General features: G+C 33.0%; 3 protein-coding genes across 3 annotated transcripts; 2 read left to right on the top strand and 1 right to left on the bottom strand.

Annotated features, from left to right (window-relative positions):
* Nucleotides 1-2,528: 2,528 nt before the first annotated feature.
* Nucleotides 2,529-4,647, top strand: LOC122604765 (homeobox-leucine zipper protein HDG11-like). The gene is made up of 6 exons (XM_043777634.1): nt 2,529-2,537; nt 3,121-3,213; nt 3,442-3,628; nt 3,745-4,016; nt 4,109-4,198; nt 4,294-4,647. The coding sequence occupies exons 1-6, from the start codon at nt 2,529-2,531 to the stop codon at nt 4,645-4,647; spliced, it is 1,005 nt and encodes a 334-aa protein (XP_043633569.1).
* Nucleotides 4,648-13,190: 8,543 nt separating this feature from the next.
* LOC122603927 (probable inactive leucine-rich repeat receptor-like protein kinase At3g03770) lies at nt 13,191-17,215 on the top strand. Its single transcript, XM_043776784.1, has 7 exons — nt 13,191-14,707; nt 14,898-15,031; nt 15,317-15,560; nt 15,859-16,070; nt 16,145-16,191; nt 16,571-16,682; nt 16,790-17,215. Exons 1-7 carry the CDS (start codon nt 13,339-13,341, stop codon nt 17,012-17,014), a joined length of 2,343 nt encoding a protein of 780 aa, XP_043632719.1. The 5' UTR covers nt 13,191-13,338; the 3' UTR covers nt 17,015-17,215.
* Nucleotides 17,216-17,466: 251 nt separating this feature from the next.
* Nucleotides 17,467-18,687, bottom strand: LOC122604766 (protein LYK2). Its single transcript, XM_043777635.1, has one exon. The coding sequence runs from the start codon at nt 18,685-18,687 to the stop codon at nt 17,467-17,469; it is 1,221 nt and encodes a 406-aa protein (XP_043633570.1).
* Between the last annotated feature and the right edge of the window lie 710 nt (nt 18,688-19,397).

Genomic DNA, 19,397 nt, shown 5'->3' on the forward strand with positions numbered 1-19,397 from the left:
TATTTAAATCCTTCTCTACTTTGGACCTTGTAAGGTCCCCATAGATCCAGATGAACAAGATCCCCCAGATTGTGGGATTTGTGTATACTCAAAGGGAAAGGGTCTCTGGTTTGCTTGGCCCTGTGGCAAACCTCACAAGGAAAGATATGGACATTGTCCAAGTTCAACTTGTTTTTAAGAACATGAAGAACAGGAACAGCAGGGTGACCCAATCTGTTGTGCCAAACTTGGGCAGACAAGTGACATTGAAAGTTAACATGGTTGCTAACAATATTTTTACCTCTACAAGACTGATTGAACATATAAAGACCATCAATTTGACTACCATTCCCAATCACTTTCTTTGTTTGTAAATCCTGTATGACACAACTATCTTGATCAAAACCTATAAAAGCTTTGCTATCCCTTGCTAAACTATGCACAGATAGTAAGTTTACACAATATTCAGGCACATATAAAACCCCAAATAATACAACATTTTCATCAAGTCTTAAATCACCAATTTTAATAATTTTAGCTTGAGTCCCATTAGGGTGACCCACAGTTAATCCAAGACCAGAAATATCAAACACATTGAACAAACACGAATCATCACAAGTCATGTGCTTATTTGCACCAGAATCACATATCCAACTTTTAATGTACTTAACACATTTCATAGCAACATTAGAGCAGAAGAATTTAACAAAGTTAGAGTTGAACAAATGATTTGAATTAAAGATAGTACCTGCCATATTAGACTGCACACCCTTACTGGAAGGTTTATCACTCAACAAATTCATCAATTTTGCATACTGATCAGGAGTAAGACTCATTCCAGAAACAGACTCATTACCAGAATTGGAGCTAGAAGAAGTGTTAGAACTAGAAGGAACACAATTGTTGGTTAAAGCATTGTTGGAATTAGGTTTAAAGTATGATTGAGAACCACTTTTTCTGTTATATGTGTCCCTCCCATATCCTGGTGGATACCTAATAATTTCATAACACCTCTCAATGGTGTGACCAGGCCTGTGACACTTCTGACATTCAAGAGAAGTATTGGAGCTTCTTTTAAATTCAGTGTTTCTATTACTCTCAAAACTTTTGTTATTTCCAAAATTCCTTTCATTAAATCTGTTAAAAGGGTTGTTACCCAACCCCTTGCCCTTGTTATCAAAAGTTTTGGCTAAAAATGCACTGTTTTGAAGTTTTGAGGAACCATCAGTGGAGACAGAACCTCTAAGTGATTCCTCTCAAGAGATAATAGCAAAGGCAGTTTTAACGCTTGGCAGAGGGTCTCTGGTAAGAATGTTACTTCTTGTAGCAGAATAAACATCATCTAAGCCCATTAGAAATTGCATTAACTTTAAAAGATTTTGGTGTTCCTGAATTTCTTGAGCAGCATTACAAGAGCATGTAGGAAGTTTAGTAAGAGCATCAAACTGTTTCCAAAGAGAATTCAATTTGTGGTAGTATTCAGAAAGAGATGCACCATTTTGAGTTAATGAGTTAATTTTGTGATGTAAATTAAAAGTAATGGAGCCATCAACTTTATCATAGGTTTCCTTTAACTCTTCCCACACTGTTTGAGCATTTTTAGAGAAAATTTGTCCCAAATAAAGTTCTTCAGAAATAGAACTTAAAATCCAAGTTAACACAACAGAATTACACCTATCCCATTGTCTAGCAAGAACATCATTTTCATAAGATTTAGCACAAGTACCATCTATAAAACCCATTTTGTTTTTTGTTTCAAGAGCAAGTTCCATTGCACATGCCCAAACTCTGTAATTCTCAGTCCCTTTTAATTTGAAATTAATTAAAGGTGTTCCAGAAGTATCACTAGCATGCAAATACAATTCATCACTAACATCAAGCTTACTTATCAAAGTACCAAATATATTTTCATTCACAAGAGGATTAATATCAGCCATAGAGAACACACACAGAGAAAAAAGACCAAATAAAAGTTACAAATAAGCTTAAAAGGATAAACCAAGTGAGGAACCAGATTCCAGGACACTTATAGTGCCTGAACAAGTATCACTAGGATCCTTCTCTTCTACCACAAGAGGTTAGAACAAAAAAATATTAGATAAAGACAGAATAACAGTAAGAACAGATAGCCACAAAGCACACAAGACAAATAACACCAACAATGCAAAGAAAATAAAGAGATCCAAGCCTATAGGCCAAACTCTCTGTGTTCAGAGCCCTCCAAACACAGAGCAGTTTGCTACTGACAAGGTAGGAAGAGTCCTTACAGTGGGGTCGCCAACAGTAATTCCATTCAAGACAATAAACAGGGACAGAAATATAGATTTCTTGAGGAAAGATCAAGAAGTCACTGAATCCACTTCAAGAGGCAAGCTTACAAACCCTTAAAAAAGAGGAAGCCCACACACGAGCAGATGAACAATATAATCTGAATATTCAAGGCTCACAACCTATAGAAGGTTGGAGATAAAGATTCAGAAAACTATTTTGAACAAACAAGACAAAAAAACCCTAAAAGGAAGAATCCCCAATTTGATTTTATGTACGAAATGGAAAAGGTAAACCTTAGTTTTGAAAAGATATAAATATATAAGATTAATCAAATCAGATGAGGATTTGATCGAGAACCAGACTAACCTGTCTCTGATACCATGAAGAAATTACTTAAAACTTATATATAAACGAAATATTATTCGAGAGGATTTAACGATAAGAACACAAAATATAGAAATAGCCATATGATTAATACTTCAAGGATAACAATCTTAATGCAAGAAACGTTTAAATGAACAAACCCTAAACCATTTTAAACAATCACATCGAAAATATCTGGTGATGTGACACAACGATAACAAAGAAAGAAAACGGCAGAGAATGTTATTGATCTAGGAATCCTAGGTTTCCTTTTAAGGATAAATAAGTTACATCTAGCATCCTTCAACTTTCCTCTTCTTCTCTATTAGTCCTTTTGCTCCAAGATTGAGTCTTGAACAACTTGAGTCCCTTCACTTCTTTATTTCTCAAAACCTGCACAGTTCTGATAATAACAATAAGAATAAACAAAAGATATATCATTCAATTAAGCTATATAATTAACACTTTGCATATCATATATCATGATGATGTGTTTTGTCTCTTCAGATCCAGATATCATTGCAGGCAACTACGCCTATTGTTCCTGGAAGGACCTTTGTTATCCTTAGAACTTGTAAGAAGATTGATGAGTTGACTTGGGTAGTAGCCGACGTTTTAGTTGATAGTTGCTAAAGCTTGGTTATCCTTGCGGCTGTGTGATACAAGGAATAGCTGATGGATCGTCCCAGGTGTTTAATTATGACCGTCTCTTTTATTTAATCTGTTGTTCGTAAACAACCACACTAAACACACACATATACACATTATGCATGTATATGACACGTACGTTGCCTTGTAATCTTGTATCATGATTTGATGAACATGTAGGTCACATGGGTGGAACATTTGGAACTCGAACAGAGTTACCTAGACCCCAAGCTCTACAACGATCTGTGCTGTAGAGGCTTTGCATTCGGAGCCGAACGATGGGTTGCGTGCCTTGCACGATCGTGTGAAAGAAGATCTTATCATCGGTCCATGTCTGAATTAGCTCTCACACACTTAAAAGGACAAGGTACGTACATTGTTCTTTTTCCCTATCCTATTCATCTACATTTTTTAAGTACTAGCTTGTGAATGACGACTAACTGTACGTTGATCTGCATATCATAACTGATTCATGGACAACAGATCTATTGGATTTTGAGAAGAGATGTGTGATGATGATCTCAAAAAGGATGGTTCGTGACTTCTGTTTGAACATTGTCCCTCTCTGTCGCCAACCTGACCCCACCTTGTGTGTTCCTCCCCCCTCTCTGGCATTTTGTTACTTAAAGCGCCAAAAGTCCCCCAATCAGGATAATCCAAACGAATATGTCGTCTTTGCAACCACCACCTTTAGTGTACCACATTCTCCAGAGTTCGTCTTAAGAATCCTTGGAGATGAAAGTAGACGTCACGAGGTACATACACATATACCCTGCTATACTACATTCACACACTAGAGTCCATTCCTTATATATCTATCCCATTTTAATCTTGTTTAATTTCACAGCTGGATGCGTCTGGGAGGATCGGCAGACTCGCAGATCAGGTGACATGTTACACAACTGGTGATGACCCCATGAACAAGATATCTGTTCAGGTATGTATTTAGCACGCATGTTTTGTTTTTTTGTTTTTTTTGGGGGGGTGGGGGGTTCAACTGTTGACATAATTATTTGTTGCAACTTGCATCAGGCTAATCAGTCGTTGGGAAATAATGAGGTCTTGCTCCAAGAGACGAGTGTCAGCCCGTCTGGTTCACTAGTGGTGTGGTCCTTGCTTACAAAGGAGCCGTTTGAGCTTCCCAGACTCGGTCGAGTTCCTCAGGATTTTCCTCTAATTGGGTTATCAGGGGTTGCCAACAGCCTCCAGAACACTACTACCAGTAGCAATACGGGTGGTGGTTCATTTATCACACTGGGTCTACAGCAGGTTTATTGCTACACAGATCTTGGACCAAAGTTGACTGAGGTCGTCACAAAACTTATGCGAGATACTATCAACAGAATTGTAGCGGTCTTGAACAGCCGGAAAGACCAGGGTATGTAGTATGAGATTGTTTTGCTATATATATATATATATATTGTTCCTTTTATGATCAGTATTATTTCCATTTATGAAAACTAACTTGATTATATATCGGTGACCGCTTCAATTAACAAGAGGATGCGCAACATGGGTAACTAACTGCTTATACTTATCAACTGGATGCATTGGAGAAGTATTATGGTTTCACATAGTCTATCATGAACTAATTAGTCTTGTATTTGCCAATTTCTGTGAACAGTTTATGACTCATGATGTCCTATCTATTATGGTTGCATTATCTCATTTAAATAAAAGTGAAATTTTGAATTATCAGTAATATTTGGATAGGAGTAGTTTTAGTAGTATTATATGGTGGGTAGGTAAATCCATAATTGACGTTTGTAATGTAATGACGACTAACGACGATTTGAAATGATAAAGTGATAAGCCTGATGTACCGATAGAAGAAAAAAGTGATGCATCAAACCTCCACATATTCAACGTTACATCAACAGTCAGGCCTCCGGCTTAATTAGGGTCTTTAGCCTTCGACTTGATGATTTAGTTTAGACAAAAAAAAAAGTAAAAAGTACCATCTATTTAATCATTTAAAGGATAAACCCTTTTTCATTACATAACTATTATACATAAACTAGCTTGATACTCGTATATAGTTTCCATCTCTTCGATGTAATGGCATTCACCAGAATAGAAAATCATAAAGCAGTGATCCATATGAATACAAACAAAAATCAATGCTTTTATATCCTTAGACTAGTAGGAATTGAACGTTAAGGTAATGTCCCACTTTCAATCAAATGCTTTCACATGTTATTCAATCATTAGTAGGGACATTCCCTCGAGTGAGAAATGCCGCTAAAAGGCATTCCAGAAAAAATAAAAAATTAATGTTGTTTTACACGGTCAATTGGGCACAAAATTCCAAGGTGCAAGACACATTACATTTTAGAATTAAGGAGGCGGAACGCCCCCTAGGGCCGAGGTGGGTCGTTCTAGACGAAAAAAAAAAAAAACAAAGAGTAACAGGCTATTCCTATCGGTCTTAGTTGATGATTTGGGTTTTATCAATTTTGAAGGTAAGGGGCTTCCTGCAGACAAGGTCGTCTCTGAGAATTTAAAAACGTTGGACGAGCCAGAAAAAATCCCCCGAATTAGACGAAATTAGACGTAATGATATATATGGTAACTTTCCAGTGAGAACATGTTAAAATAAAAATAGTAAGAACAGTTTGTGGTCATAGGATGAAAAAAGTTAAGGGCTAAGATGATTGAGGGTATTTTTGAAATATTTAATAGAATTAATGGTGAATATGTCTTTTTAGATATATTTTTAGGGACAAAATAGTAATTGAAAATAAGGGGAGGGGGTATAACTTCGAGATATCTATATATCACCTGATCACCACGTTGATGGCAGTTTGAAATTAAATTAGAAAACAGAAGTTACACACGTTTGGTTGTATTATAAATTAAGATTTGAATGACTGTTTATATAAAATACTGTAAGACACATAAGCATTTTAGGCAAACTTTATTATTGTACATAGTTATAATTAATAAAATTTAAATATTGCATCCATTTTAAAGTTATGCATCCACGTTTAAAAAGATTTTTGCATCCTGTGCATCCATTTATAAGAAAATTTGTAGATACACTTTATAGATGAGTTATGCATTCTCTTTATATAGGATTTTTGCATCCACTTTTTTAAGATGACTTTTGCATCCAAAAAGTTCTGCATCCATTTTATAGTCGACAATATTCAAATTCAGCCAAATCAATAAGCGGAGTTAGCCCATGTTGCGCATCCATTTAATAGACGAATGTATCTTAATTAAATCAACTAGATATACTAATATTGAATAAGAAATCTGAGAAGTGAATAATATAATGTAATCAAATCATGCTTAAACACTTATCACCCTATTTTATTGAAGCCGTACGAATTTCAATTTAGATTAATTAAATGGCAGTTAATTTTATATAATCTAAAACTGCTTGGAAAAAAATATAAATTAATTGTATTTTGCAATGGTTTTAATTAGAATAATATTAAGATAATTTTCAAAAATATATCGTTTTACAAATTACATATAACAAAACAAAAAAATATAATACAAGTTAAATATATTCATACATATTAAGTTGGATAACATTTATACATTTGACACATCAAATCCAATGATATAATACTATAATACTCTTATTATGTATTGTTACTTTATTGAAGAGTACTCTAGGTCTACAAGGACATTGGAGTAGCTTGCGGGTTACGACTACATTTCAATATTGAAAAATATAACTTTATTTATCCGTCAAAGATATGTAAGTGTGTTTTTTATCTAAGTTAAATTATGTAGTTTAATTTTTGGTTAATTGTTAAGATTTGTAATGAGCTAAGTTGGTTATATATAAAAGGGCGGTTCTTTATAGGGGCCCGTGGGACCCGGGCCACCACCGTTTTTTCGATTAATAATGCTAATATACCCGTATTTCATTCGAAAAATTTTATGTATATTAAGTCGGCCCCAGGGATGATTTTTTTTTTGTTGACATGTTTAATGAATTTAATAGTCCAATAAACTTTACTTTTTTTAGTTTTTTATACCCTACAGTTCACTTAGTCCATTGATAATTTTTTATGTTTTAGGCTTTGTCTTTGTCCTTATTTTTTTTTTTTTTAGTTTCAACAACTAAGCTGAGTTTAAATAATTACAGAAATAGTGGGTTTGATTCTTTACTTGACGAAGTGACCTTTTTATGTAACAAGCATCAAGTAGAGATGTCGGATATGAAAGCTCCATATACATCTACTCGATTTTGGCCTCGTAGAAATATCTTCATGTCACATTTGAACATGACTACCGAGTAGATTTGTTTACAGCCACATTGGATATACAAATACAAGAGTTGGATAATAGATTTGTTCAAAGAGCTTAAAGATCGTAACACAGACTTGTAACTCTAGTGCCTAATACACTCCTTTTGTCTTGGTATTTTCATAAGTATAGGTAGTTTTTTGTTTGTTAGAAACTATGTATTGGTAATTTGAATCAAAAACTTGGAATATTAGTATTATTTTTATTTGACTCAACCCAAATTATAGACATGACCTTAATATAATACTCGGATATTAAGCTGGCAAAAAAATAACATAATTTTGGCCCCCAATATTAAAAGTTTCAAAATCCGCCACTGTATATATATACACACAAAAAAATTGGGCCTCTTAAAAACTGAGGTCTCGACCCATGGTCTACTTTGTCTCACACCAACCCTGCCATGCCTGTAGAACTTTTGTAGACTATGTACATACTTTTTCCCCTTAAGAATGGTCCATCGACCATTTGACCCCCTTACCATCTGCCAATGTATTCAAGTTAACCATTAAAAAAGCTGTTTATAACTACGCATCTACTATCTCATTTCTTTTGTACTAGTACGTCTAGCATTTATTAAAACATAAGGGCATCTTTTTTTTAGCAAAATTTCATGAAAAAGCTGATCTTTGTAAAAATCAAAAACATAAGGGTTTGCTAAATACAGTCATTAGGGCTGTGTTTAAGGTGCATAAATTGTTTGTACATTTATCATGAAAATCAGGGGCGGACTTTTAATAGGAAAGATACAAGTTTTTTTATGTACGTTAAATACAGCCCTTAAGGCTGTATTTATCATTTCTATTTAGCATTTCCCTATATATATGGCATCAACAATACAACATAAGAGGAAAAAAAAAAGGAAAATTTACGTACATTAATTATATCTTTAAAGAAACAACATGCAATTTGTTTATAAAAAAGTTGGCTTTCAAATCTAACATGACTACGGATCTCGAAACCCTAGCTAATTGTGCTTTAATTGTCTTTTAGTCATAGCATATTGATACTGACTAAATAAAAATTCTGAGTTTTTTAATGTCTTTTTGTTTTTTTCCACATATCCTTTTATTCGTAAAAATATAAAAATCTACTAGCAAGTGAACATTTGGATTATCTTACCAGCTTTGGAGTCGGGTATGAAATGCACAAAATTCCGGTATAGTATCACCACTACTAACATAAGAAAATATATACCTTATACAGTTAAAATTAAAAGCTTTTTACATTGTTCGTTGCTAACTTATGATATGTACCGAATTGTCATACGACCGAAGATAATCTATTGGCAACTTATGCTATTCATATATGTACCGAATTGTCATATGCTTTTGTAGATTGTTGTGGCAATATTGCCATATAAAGAAAATGGGTTGACTTAACTTTAAAGCTCATATATGAATCTTCTCTACCAAATAAGCAACATTATTACAGTCTTAGGTCTCCCTTATTTTTGTTTTTTTTTCTGATTTGCAAAACCATATGAAATACTTCTCATATATATAAAACTAGATGTTTAACTGATTTTTCAAAATTTTTAATATTGACAAAAGATTATATACTCAACTGAACATATTCATCAGAGACCTAATGGTGTTTTCCTACCTGGATCGTGAGGATTAGTTTGAGCAAGGTTGACGGTATCTTGTGTCTGCGTATTTGCTCCTAGCATCGTATTGAATAAGAAATAACTGTTAACTCGTGTCTTTTTTAAAACAAATCACTACCCATAAAAGAAACGAATTAACCTACATATTGCGCATCAACAAACCAAACATCCATTAAAAGCTCAAAGTCGATCATAATTAAAGATATATCCAAAAGAGTTAAAAATTAATTCATATAAAGATAGTAACTTAGTTTTCATAATAAAGAGTCATTATACTTATTAAAAGTTTAAATAAAATTTAGATAGCAATCAAGATATTACATTAAATTATCATCATGGAAAGAACTCACATTGTTGTGGACCGATTAGAAGTCATTGTGTTGGACGGATTTCTCAAAAAGAACGAAAAGAAATCAAATGAAATCGCTAAACTTGAGATATTTGATATATATTTTATGTTTAGATTTATTCAGATCAGAATAATATATATATTGTCAAGATTTATAATATTTGTTACTATCCTTAGCATTTTGCCTACAAAATTTGAATCTGATCATATAAATGTATTATTATTTTTATACGGAATATGAAATATAATAATAAACAATTGGATGCAATGTTTTCATTTCTAGTATACGGGTTTTTTTTTAATATACGGGATTTGGTTTTTTAATTTTTAATTTTGTATATATAGAGTTTTGTAATGAGAGATGAGACGTGATATCAAAATAATTATTTACTTGTCATTGGGTGTTGTACGTAGCAGTTTTACAGTAATTCAAAATTGTCATGACAAACATAATATGTAATAATTACGTATAAATGGAGCGAAAAATAAATCACATATAACATACAATTAATTAACATAAATAATAAAGAGATAAGCTTGATTACCTTTAACCGTTGTGGATTGAATTGCGTTAAATCTATATTATATTTCAACCAACGTCATTCGGATGCTTGTCTTTTAATTTATCAAGAGCTAAGAAAAACAAAATAAGCCTTTGAATTTTGTTTCTTCTTGTTCGACAACTTTGAACAAAGAAAAGTTGTTTTCTTTATTTTTTTTGACTTTCACGATATACAAAAGAAAAGAATGGTTTTGGTGGAGTTCGACAACCTCTTCACAATGGAGACATAAAAATAATTAATAATTTATTAGTTAAGACAAAGATATTACTTATTTAGTTAAATGATTTGAATGTAATTATTATAAATAAGTTTTTTTTTACTTTTTTATATCTTTGTTTCTAAAATTTGGCATATAATAAACTAAATATTGTAAAAAAAAAATATGGAGATGTCATGTAAAGTAAAATCCTATGTGGCAACTTTTTAGTATAGATTTGATTTTGAAGATGTATTTAAAAGGCTTGGATTATTACTCTTTTAATAATTATATAAATAGAAAATAGCTTTAAATAGTTATATCGCTATGATATAATTATTGGCACATAAAGTAGAGATTAATTATTAGATCAAATATTCATAGTTAATTGCTAAGTTCATCAAGTTTGTAATTTGTTTGTAAAAGTCTAGCATATTTTTTTTTGGATGTGATGATACATATGCCTTACCTTATTTATTTAATTAAGAATAACGAACATGGTATCCGCGCAATGCGGTGGCGGTAACGGCGATTTAGTGGTGTTGGTGACAGACTGACAGGTGGTAATGACATCGACAATTGGTGTCGAGTCATGTAAGTTGATGTTAAGATAATAGTGGAAATATTTTATCAAAAAGGACTTAGAATGTAGATTAGTAAGATAAGGGTTTAGAGTGTAAATTAATTTTTTAAGGGCAAATTTGATAATCCCTAATAACTCTTTCCATAGTGGGTGTTTATTAAGGGCAATTTCGTACTTTCGTATGTAACTATTGTGCAACACTTTCTAGTTTTAAGGGTGAATAATCTTTACAGGGTCGTCCCTAAAGATTTATAGATGTAGACCGAGAACAAAAATAAAGGCTCATAAGCTAAACGTAACAAATTATATTATATAAATTAATCTCTAAAAATGTCAATAAATGTTATATCAATAATAAATTATAAAGCCCAAAGCTAAATAAAATTTCAATAGGTTTAAAACTACATAGAAAGGCCTAAATAAATGACAAACAACAAATAGCTATGTCATTATTTTTTAAATAACAATAATGATTTATATATCTTTTAATAATAATATATTATCTATATGCATGCACATTAAGTAAATACTTGTCATGTCAAATAAATGAATAGTGGAACAATGAAAGATTGAAAAGGCGTTGTTTGATCCGTTCCGAGTTTCTGATAAGTAATGATAACTCTTTTTTTAAATCCAATAAAAGATATATACGTGGGCTTTATATGGGTTAAATTATATGTTTTAATTTTTAGATAATTGTTAGAGTTTACAATAGAATTAAATAATTACACACGTATATACATAACAATAAAACTAGAAAAAATCGGGTCTTGATTCGTCGGTCACTTTAGCCATCTTCTAAACCGTCCCTTAATCTTTGTAAAATCTTTATAAAAGAGTATTATAGATAATGACGAGGGTATATACATTACCATATCCATCAATCATTTGACCGTGTAGAAAGACGTAAATGATCTTCTAATTAACGTGGTCTAATATTTGTATGTGCAACAGTCAAGTTAAATACATACGTACACCAAACCGAAACAAAACAAACAGGCATTAAAACCAGATCCATTAGACTTTGTTTCCTTTACTATTTTGTTAACTTGCTAACCAAATTATAGCATTATTTTTTATTTTTAAAAACATATATTTTAGATATTTTATGTAATGATTTGTTGAAAAAGAGTCCTTTTGTACAGGGAGGTCTATTTTTTGCCAGCTATCTTTATGTTCTTGTCATTTAGTCAATTATCACCTTAAAATACGATTATTTCTCATTTGTCTTTTATTAACGCCCCCATATCCCAACTAGCCTTTTTTAGTATCTAGACCACTATCATTTTTTTGCAGCGATCCTTGCTGCAAAAAGTGAAAAAAAATGCGGGCCCCCATGTTTATAATGGTAAATATGGCAGAATAAAAGCGGGCCTCCTGTCAAAGTCGTTGCAAAAAATCTGATCAGGTTATCAAAAAAAATGATCGGGTTACTAGGCGTCATTAAACTCTGAAAAATATTACCCTACATACTGACCCCATTAATCTTTATTTTGATTTAACACATAGTATATGTCACACTCCAATTTTTTTCTTCTTCACTTCAACAATGGCAGAAAACTTTCCATTAATGTCTTCTTTGGTACTTCCAACTACCTCCATTATTACCACCTCCTAATTTTTATTTTTTCTTTCTTTTATTATTATAACATCAAACAACAACAATACTCATCCTACACGATCCTAAAATAGGTGAAATACAACAACAACGATATTCGATTACGTCAAAAACACATGATATACAAAAAGTAAAATATAGACAATTTACAACACCCATGTTACATAATTTTGTTATTTAAATTTTAGATATATAGTACTGTATATATAATTTACATACATGCATAGCACACGGTGCATTAATTACCAACAACCAAACCCTACATTGTACTCTTCTCTTTAACTTCACCTCTAAAACTAGCTTCCCCAAACATTCTCCCTTTTTAACTAACTTTATCTTTTTTCTTTTTTTTTTCTTCTACCTTCTTCCACTTTATCTGTGATAAAAACCAAGCATTCATTACACAAATCTTTGAGCTTCTATTTTTATATTGAGTTATCTTTGAGATTCATGCTTTTAATGCTCTGACCATTTATCTTTAAAGTAATTGTGAATGTTAAAGTAGTTCACAACTTTAACCTCATTGCCACACATGTGCCTTGTGACATTGTTTTTTTTGTCTCACTTCTTAATTCTTATGCTAATTGTATCAAATTGTTAGAATCTTAATATGGGCTTCTTTCATTTTCTTGCTATTTTCAAGAATAATAAAATATTTACCTCATTTTTTAGCTAAATTTACTATTTTTAGTGAATCTTGAAATGGGCTTTCTTCATTTTCTTGCTATCTTCAAGAAACATAAAAAAAGTTCACATTTTTAGTGCTAATTTGACCAAATTTTTAGTGTTAATTGGGCAGGATTAGATATCATTGTGGTTTTATTCTTGTTAAGTTTGAGAAAATTGTTATAGGGATTCATTGAAGAAGTTTTGAAGTCATTAATCATAGTCAAATGGGGCGCTATTCACCAAGTTTGCTGCTTTTTATGGTTTTTCTTTCATGGGGTTTCTTTATCTCAAAAACACATCAGTTACAATCAACTCAAACTCAACTTCTTCTTCAACTTAGGAAGCATTTGGAGTATCCAATGCAATTAAGCACTTGGGAAAATTTTAATGGTGATTTCTGTACTTTTGTTTCAAGCCCACAAGTTAGCATAAAATGTGAAGAAAATTTGATTATTGAGCTCAAAATAATGGGAGATAAGCTTTCAAAGGTTAGTGATTTTCATGGATATGCAATAAAAAACCAAACTTTATCTCAAACTTTTTCTATTGATTCATTAGTTGTTACATTAGCAAGATTGAATACTTTGAAAGTACTTAGTTTAGTTTCTTTAGGAATTTGGGGTCCACTTCCTGATAAAATCCATAGGCTTGCTTCACTTGAGCTTTTGGATATGAGTTCAAATTTCATGTATGGTTCAATCCCAAATCAAGTTTCAAGACTTGTAGAGCTTCATACTTTAACATTGGATGGGAACTTTTTCAATGAATCGGTTCCGAATTGGTTTGATTCGATATCGAACCTCACTATCCTTAGCTTGAAAAGTAACAGATTAAAGGGTCAATTCCCATCTTCAGTTACCAAAATGAAAAGCCTCACTGATCTTTCCTTATCTCACAATAGCCTTACTGGTAAGTTACCAGATTTAACCTCCTTATCTAGTTTAAATTTGTTGGATTTGAGGGATAACCATTTTGGTTTTGAGCTTCCGTTGTTACCTAAAGGAGTCACTACAGTTCTTTTGAGTAATAACTCATTTAATGGAAAGATTCCTGAAGAATATGGAAAAGTTGACCACTTACAACATCTTGATCTATCGTTGAATTCATTGGTGGGGACGCCACCATTTGGGCTATTCTCATTGCCAAACATCAGCTATCTGAATCTTGGATCCAATAGGTTAAGTGGGTCACTTCATAATATCCTGAAATGTGGGGAAAATCTTGGGTTTGTTGATATTTCAGTCAATCGGTTAAGGGGTAGTCTTCCATCTTGTTTAGACACAAATTCTAGTAACAAAAGAGTTGTGAAATTTAATGGGAATTGCTTGATTGGTGGTAATGGACAACAAGGGTCAGATCTTAGTTGTGAAGAAGTTAGTGTGAAAAAGAAGCGATCTTGGGGTAGTGTTGTGTGGATAGTGATTGGTGTTGTTGGTTTGATAGTGATCTTTTTGGTCATAGTTGCGTTTGTTCGGTTACTTTGTTGTAAAAGGAGACACAAGAGAGAACCTATTGCGTTACAACATACAGTACCAAAGGTTATTCAGGATGGTTTACCTTCAGCGATTTCTTCAGAAGTTCTTGCTAATGCTAGTAAGTTTCCCTTAATCTTGTTCGAATTTTGGCTGTGATCATCTGATTTTGATTATATATTACTTATTACATAATCACTTTAAAACTGACATTAAAATACCTGCATATCATCCCTATTTTCTGTGTGTGGCTAAGAGTTCATCAAAAACCAAGATGTATTGAGAGTTCATGTCAATTCCTTTTCATTCAGGGATCATATCTGAAGTATCTAAGTTAGGGACACAAGTTGCACCATCATGTCGTGTGTTTTCTATACAAGAGTTAGCTGAAGCCACTGATAATTTCTCTGCGTCGGTGTTTCTGGGCGAAGGCTCAATCGGAAAGGTATCATCAGGCTTTTCTAGTGTATGCTGTAATTGTATGCTCTTATCATTGCAAACCAAAGTTAAAGTTTTGAGTTTGAAGTCAAACTAGCTAAATTTCTGACTTAAAACTGATTTGCTCAAATTTGCTAGAAAATCTTTACAAACCCTTTAATGATATAATGGCATATAGCATACGTCACTTACACAAAACATATATAATGACGCTTAATTTCTAAAGTACTAGATTATCAATGGAGAAACTTCTTAGCTGCAACAAAAGTTCTTAAGTTCTAACCTTTCGCAGCTTTACAAGGGAAAGTTAGAGAACGGAAGCTATATGGTTATACGATCTCTCTCATTATTTAAAAAATACTCAATCCGAAACCTCAAAGTTCGGTTGGATCTTCTGTCAAAACTTCGTCATCCACATCTTGTTGGATTTTTGGGTTATTGCATTCATGATGCTGGCTTAGAAGATTCCACTTCGAGCAGAGTCTTTCTAGTACATGAGTATATATCTAATGGAAATTTCCGTACTCATCTCTCAGGTTAGTCCGCTCATAACGAAATGATAATCCATATATTATATTTGATTTGGGAAATTGTACCTAAAATAGTCCTTTTAGCCAATTATAAGATTATAATACGGAGTATTAGGAAACATACTCTTACAATAAGCATTTGAGGTATTAGCTTAAAATAAGATTATAATACGTGCAATTGTTTTTGTTTAACTTGGTTAGGTTTTAAGATCAAGATCCTAGGCTCCTAGGCTGTATCATATTGACCATTTTAGCAATTTCATTTTTTTTAATTATTTTTTATTTTTTGCGATGATTTTTGCAGAGTGCTCTCCAAATCAAATATTCAAATGGTCAGATCGGTTAGCAGTTTTGATTGGAATTGCCAAGGCAGTACATTTTCTGCATACTGGTGTAATTCCTGCTTCTTCAAGCAATAGATTAAGAACAAATAATATATTGCTTGATGAGCATCGTATTGCAAAGCTAAGTGACTATGGAATGTCCATTATCACCGAAGATATAGAACAGCTTGAGGTTATTAAACTCTATCCTTCATTCTTTCTCTTTAATTGTTGGCTTTCCTGACTTAGATTATACTTGTGATATAGGCAAAGGGTGATGGTCCAAAAGCAAAGGGAGACGGTCCTAAATCATGGTAATGAACCAGTTCTTGGTTGTCATCTTATAGTACTGTGGGTCTGTAGGGTGGAAAAATAGGCAGTTTGGGCGGGTTGGGTAAGTGGTTAAATCGTGTAACTTATAAATAACATATGATTACAACTTTAATGTACACATTTAAGAGGGAAAATAAATAGAGCAACATGGAAGGTTTTATGCATTTGAATACATTTTTGGATGAATTTTAACTTGTTTGACATGTTTCCTTTTTAATCAAATATCTAAACTTAACCATTAGAGATAAAATATAGCCCAGGGCTACCCATTTCTATATAAATTTGAACTGACCGCCTCTATCAAATATGTTTACGGCTGTGTAAATATAGTTTTTTGATGATGGAGTCAAAATGTGGTAGGCATATGAAGAAGTTGGCTGATGATGTATACGATTTCGGGTTCATATTGCTCGAAACACTTGTAGGCCCGATTGTAACAGGGAAAGGCGAAGCGTTTCTGCTTAATGAAATGGTAAACGATATCTCATTACTAGGGTTTTTTCGAAAAAGATTCACAAAGATCAAGCTTTCCTTAAAAAGTTATTCATAAATATCGATATTTTGTCGTTTATGCAACAGAAATCTTTTGGAAGCCAAGATGGTAGGCAAAGAATTGTTGATCCAGTGGTCTTAACAACTTCCTCACAAGAATCATTATCGATTGTAATATCAATCACGAACAAGTGCATCTCCGCTGATGCAGCAAACCGGCCCTCGTTTGAAGATGTACTCTGGAACCTGCAGTATGCAGCTCAAGTACAGGCCACAGCTGATTCTGAACAGAGATCAGATGGCGCATCTTAATGACACGAGCTCATTAACAAGTTAGTAGTAATTATAGATTTATAGATACCACTCGAGAGGAAGATTTATTCATACTTTATGCACATAATTAGATGTGTAAACAGCTATAAATCTCTAATCATTGTGCTTTCTTTAACATTCTTGTAACAAATCTTACTGTAAATTACACATTGTTTATAAATTCTTTGGTACATTTGGAAATTTGCAATGAATATATCCATATATTTGATGCAGATCAGAAGCTATTCAGCTAACACAGGCTACAGGTACACATAATGATGTTAACAACCAAGAAAAATTCGAATGGAACTCAAATTACCAACCATCTTGTTCAAAAATGATACGGGATGTATAAAGACGACTTATTTTACTCAATTTGCCTAAAAGGAAAATATATTAAGAAAACCAGAAAAACTGCACTTAAAGCAATAAACATACTATACACTTATCTGTTAAACACAGATGGGCTTAACAACAAGAGGTTTACAAGAACTTTCACCTACAGTGAACTGCTCCTCTTCTTCTGACAACTCTGCCACTAGTTTTGACAACTTTTGCACTACTTCTCCAGCATTTGGCCTCAACAAAGGATCATTTTCAACGCAAGCTTTTGCTAGATTTGCTAACATGACTGCTGCATCAAACGAATAATTCTCCCCCAACACGTTATCCATCCATTGTCTTAGCTTCTCAGCAGCATCACTTGATTCCAGTATTAACTTGATTTCATTATACAAGAAGACACTCCCTTCTTCTTTCTCCAGCTTGCTAACGGGTGGTTTTCCTGATAAAATTTCAAGCAAAACCACCCCAAAAGTGTAAATATCACTATTTTTAGTTATTGCATCTGAACTCTTATCTATAAGTTCAGGTGCATTGTACCCTCTATCCCATGAAAAAGGTTCCGCTGAAGCTGAACCTTCTTCAGGGATATCTTTAACGCATTCTTCCATACCAAAGTTCCCGATCTTGGCATTAAATTCTTCATCAAGAAAAATATTTCGACTTTTGACATTTCTATGAATGTACATCGGGCTCATTATCTGATGCATGTAATGTAAAGCAGTGGCAACATCCAAACAAATCTTTAGCCTCTGGTTCCAAGTCAAAAAACAAGAACATGAAGCAATGAAATGACTCTTCATTGCTAATCCACCATGAATCCAATCCTTTAACGACCCGTTTTTTGCATACTCAAAGACCAAATATGCAGAGTCAGACTCAGCTGCTTTACAACTCCCCAACAGTCTGACAATATTCGGGTGAAAATGGGTTGAATCATTACAGAGATCAAATTTAATCTTGGAAATGGTACTGTGGTCAGTGCACTTGATGGCCAGGTCTTTACCTTTATGGCGTCCATGGTACACGCTGCCACCAATCAGATTGCCCGAACAGAAGTCTGCAGTGGCCGTGGTCAGCTCCTGTACTGTGAAGGTTTCCACCACCATGAGCTTGTGTGAGGAGGATTCAAATGAGATTTTGTTTTCGCTAACTGTTCGTACACTTAGACTTAACTGTTGAAGCTCTAAATCGACATTCTTTTTAGATATCGAGCCATGGTGTGGATTCATCTTCTTCCATAGGATCATGTATGTTGCAAATGCTGCAATGCCAACACATATAGTGAATGCAACTATACTTACAGGAATGTAAACTCGAGGTTCCCACATTTTTCTACTAGTTAATTATTATTATAAGTCCATGTTAAGTAAAACTGAGCCTGACAATTGTTAATATAGATCTCACCATTATAAAAAAAACAACAAAACATGTTAAAGGAATTAATTTAACTTCAATCCCAAGAAGACTAAAAAGGGATCACAAACTTATATTATTTTTAAAAATGTTTAAATGGTGTTCATGATTGCATTTGTGAAAGATTTTCTGATTATCATATTTACAAAATGCACATACTAAGAATATGGTTTTTGACAAACGACTTGAAAAAATAATCATTTACGTTTTTGTAAAAACTTATTATTTTGAAAGAAGGAAAAAAGGATCAAGACGTTTTTTTCAATATCTATGGCGTCGCGAACACTATATTTCTCCACTTGTGTCACAAATTTGTCTCAACATAACTAGTAAATGACTTTTAATATCTCAAACGTATATAAAGACTACTGATACTGCTACATTATCTTATATTTCTCCACTTGAGCGAACTTCTTATTTTTTATCAAGAGACAAACAGAAGTGCAATGATGTCTTGATGGATATTGTGTTTTGGGTCAATGAACATTGGATCTGTTCACAAAAGAGTAGACAGTTAATAAACAGGTTTATAGGACTTGCCAAACTGCAACTTTTTATCACTCTTAATTAAGCAAGTTGCAACATCTAAACCAAGGTAACAATGACCAATTTTCTGGGTTACACA

Source organism: Erigeron canadensis, chromosome 6, assembly GCF_010389155.1.
Source record: "Erigeron canadensis isolate Cc75 chromosome 6, C_canadensis_v1, whole genome shotgun sequence".
NCBI lineage: Eukaryota > Viridiplantae > Streptophyta > Magnoliopsida > Asterales > Asteraceae > Erigeron > Erigeron canadensis.